This window comes from Nansenia antarctica (assembly GCF_963989245.1).
Source record: "Nansenia antarctica genome assembly, chromosome: 3".
Taxonomy (NCBI): domain Eukaryota; kingdom Metazoa; phylum Chordata; class Actinopteri; order Argentiniformes; family Microstomatidae; genus Nansenia; species Nansenia antarctica.
This window is the reverse complement of record NC_137688.1, coordinates 65,215,329-65,218,796: the sequence shown is the minus strand read 5'-3', so window position 1 is coordinate 65,218,796 and position 3,468 is coordinate 65,215,329. Positions and strand designations below refer to the sequence as shown.

At 49.5% G+C, this 3,468-nt stretch overlaps 1 protein-coding gene across 1 annotated transcript in view; it reads left to right on the top strand.

Moving 5' to 3' along the window:
* Positions 1 to 3,173, top strand: part of selenol (selenoprotein L) — a 7,348-nt gene extending 4,175 nt beyond the window's left edge. The window contains exons 6-9 of the mRNA XM_080525829.1: positions 1,172 to 1,286; positions 1,682 to 1,804; positions 2,265 to 2,402; positions 2,697 to 3,173. Of these exons, the coding sequence (XP_080381955.1) occupies positions 1,172 to 1,286; positions 1,682 to 1,804; positions 2,265 to 2,402; positions 2,697 to 2,828 (508 nt within the window). The 3' untranslated portion in view covers positions 2,829 to 3,173. The remainder of the gene's footprint in view (positions 1 to 1,171; positions 1,287 to 1,681; positions 1,805 to 2,264; positions 2,403 to 2,696) is intronic.
* Positions 3,174 to 3,468: the final 295 nt, after the last annotated feature.

The following is a 3,468-nucleotide window of genomic DNA, read 5'->3' as shown; positions in this document are numbered from 1 at the left end:
ACCAACCACACACACACACACACACACACACACACACACACACACAGTCAAACAACACTATACACAAATACAGCTCAGCTCAACCCTGGTACATGACTGTAGCAACTTGGCCTGACCCCAGATACGTATGTGTGCTTTAGGCAACTCCTATGAGCAGCTATTGTTACCCCTTATCCCATATATCTGATACCTCTTATCTCATGTTGTCTCAACATATAGAGTCGTTAGGTGTCGGCTCAAGAATTCAGATCTGGAGCCTGGCCAGGGTTAAGCTGATTGTGGTTCTAAGGGGAGGCTGGAGGAGGTAGAAATCGGAGGACAGTCTCGTTGTAATGCATGGAATGAGGAAGGGTATCAATGTCTACCTCCACTGGTAGTCACAGGGCACAAGGAAATCGAGAACAGTGTTGCAAGGTGCTTTAGAAATAGATAAAACAGATATGCAAATAAAAACTAAAATGTAAGGGTGACACAACACATTAAAGAGAATAAGGACAGCATCGATTAAAGCCTTGTCTATAAAAATGAGTTTTAGGAAGAGATTTAAAAGAAAGTACTGATCTTGCTAGCCTAATATCCTCAGGCAAGTCGTAGGAGCCCAAAATATGACTGTCAGATTTACTGTCATTCAATTGTAAAACAAACAACATCTAATATCTTCCAAGCGATCATTAGAAGCTAAACTGGATGAATCATGGGGTTTAATCGGAAGATATAACTGGGTTTCGTCCGTAAAGGAAATATTGTGTTTACAGATAATCTGGCCTAGTGTAAGCATGTACAACGAGAATACAATCGGACCTAAAATGGAGCCTTGTGGCACCCCAAAGTTCACCTGGGATGAGAAAGACACACAGAGAACCGTCAGAGTTATGATGAGAACCATCCCAACACAGTATCTAACGCAGTTTATAAACATGGAAAGCACAGTCAGTAAAAACAACAATAAACATAGTTAAAAGCAAGTTTTAAAAGACTGGTTTTAAAGGATGCCTTGACGGAAGTGGAGCGTAGTCGATTCTTTGATGTGGTTTGGGAGAGTGTTGCAGAGAGCACAGTCAGTATAAAGAACAATAAAAACAGTTATCATTTATAGATTATAACCTAACCCTGTGCAGTGGTTCCAGGGTGGTGAGTCTAACCCTAACTCTAACCCTGTGTGTGGTTCCAGGGTGGTGAGTCTGGGCCGGTACTTTGGGAAAGGTGAGAAGCTGCTGTTGGTGCTGATCCGTCACTACGGATGACTGCCGTGACGAGACCACGTGGCTGAGCTGGAGACCCACCAGGTAGGTCCACCTGAGACCAGCGCCTAGTCCCCCTGGAGCGCTAGTTTCCCTTAGGTTCTACTGTGGTGGAGGGCCTGGAGGATGTCCTGGTCCATTGTTCAAGAACCTCAGGTTCACCGAAACTAGGTGTGTTCTGATGTGAGCAGCACAGACAGAGTGTGTGTGTGTGTGTGTGTGTGTGTGTGTATGTATGTGTGTGTGAGGTTCTGTGGTTGTGTTGTGTATGTATGTATGTGCCAGGGGAGGCTGGTGGAGGTAGGAGCAATCGGAGGACGGGGCTCGTTGTGTAATGCATGGAACGGAACGAGGACCGGTATCGAACGCAGCGTGTCCTCCGATGTCCACCTCCGCCAGCCTCTACTACTGTGTGACTGACCTGTAGTCATGTGGTCCAGGGTCTCCTGGACGCTCAGCCGGCGCGGGTCTTGGTGGTGGCGTTCGGCTCCGTGGAGGGGGCGGGGATTTGGCTGGAGCAGACAGGCTGCAAGTATGACATGCTGCTGGACCCAGAGAGGAAGGTGAGAACCTTGTAGACTCTTGTTAGACATGAAGGTGAGAACCTTGTAGACTCTTGTTAGACATGAAGGCGAGAACCTTGTAGACTCTGTTAGACATGAAGGCGAGAACCTTGTAGACTCTGTTAGACATGAAGGTGAGAACCTTGTAGACTCTGTTAGACATGAAAGTGAGAACCCTGTAGACTCTGTTAGACATGAAGGTGAGAACCTTGTAGACTCTGTTGGACATTCTGCTGGATGTCTCTCCCCCAGAGAGGACAGTGAGAACCTTGTAGAGTCTACTACTGCTGAGTCTGGAGGGAGTCGTGCTGTGTTCTTAAGTATGCCGTCTCTATAAAGGTCCTACCACAGCTCTCCTCCTGCAGGCTATGATTGTCCATACTACTGAGAGGCACAAGCATGATCGTGTGTGTGTTCGTGTGTGTTCGTGTGTGTGTGTGTGTGTGTGTGTGTGTGGCAGGTGTACAGGACGTTCGGCCTGGGCTCATCCTACGCCAAGGTGATGAAGTTCAGCATCCTAATGGAGTACGGAGAGTACGTGGTCGTCGACCGCGGCTTTCCCGACATCCCCCACCGCCTCCTGGAGGACATCTACCAGGTAGGGCTGAGGCAGGGGGAGGCCGGGGGAGGCTGGGGGAGGCCAGAGGAGGCAGGGGGAGGCCGGGGGAGGCTGGGGGAGGCCAGAGGAGGCTGGGGGAGGCTGGCGGAGGTAGAACACCAGGGGAGGCTGACGGAAATAGACATCAGAGGACGGGCTCATTGTAATGCATGGAATGGAAAAAGGAATGTGTTATGATGGAATACTATTCCCCCCCCCCCCAGAGAACACAGTGTACTGACCCCCCCCCCCCCCCCCGATTCTAATAACGCTGTCGTTTGAATCTGATTCAAGCTGGGCGGTGACTTCATCCTGGATGAGGGCGGCAGAGTCATCCTCTCTCACCCCTGCAAGACGCCCATGGACAGGCCGGGCGTGGCGGAGATGGTGGCAGCGATGGCATCAGGGAGGTCTGCCAAGCTGTAGTCAGATTACAGTCCCTGTGTCCCAAATCAGGCACTAGACACTAGACACTAGGCACTACACACTAGGCATTAGGCACTAGACTCTAGGCACTAGACACGAGACCATAGACCCTAGACACTAGACATGAGACCATAGACCCTAGACACTAGACCCTAGGCACTAGACATTCAACACTGGTGGAGACCTGAAATTATTGGATAGTGGAAATTGCATCTGGCCTATCAGAGAGCCACATGGGAGTTACACCTGTCCAATCCTTTCAGATCTATACAAGTGTCTAGCATTAGGGGTTAGGGTCTAAGGGTTTAGGGTATTAGAGGGTTTAGGGGGTTCGGGTTTAAGGGTTAGGGTCTAAGTGTTTAGGGTCTAGGGGTTAGGGTCTAGGGGTTAGGGTCTAAGGGTTAGGGTCTAAGGGTTTAGGGGGTTAGGGTTTAAAGGGTTAGGGTTTAAGGGTTAGGGTCTAAGTGTTTAGGGTGTTAGAGGGTTTAGGGGGTTAGGGTTTAAGGGTTAGGGTCTAAAGGGCTCTGCACACAGCGTGCGATTTCTGTTGCGCATCAACGTTCCATTTTGAAGTTTGAATGGAAGTCTATGAGAACATCGCATTTACCCACACACGGCCCCGATTTTAATCGCACGGCGA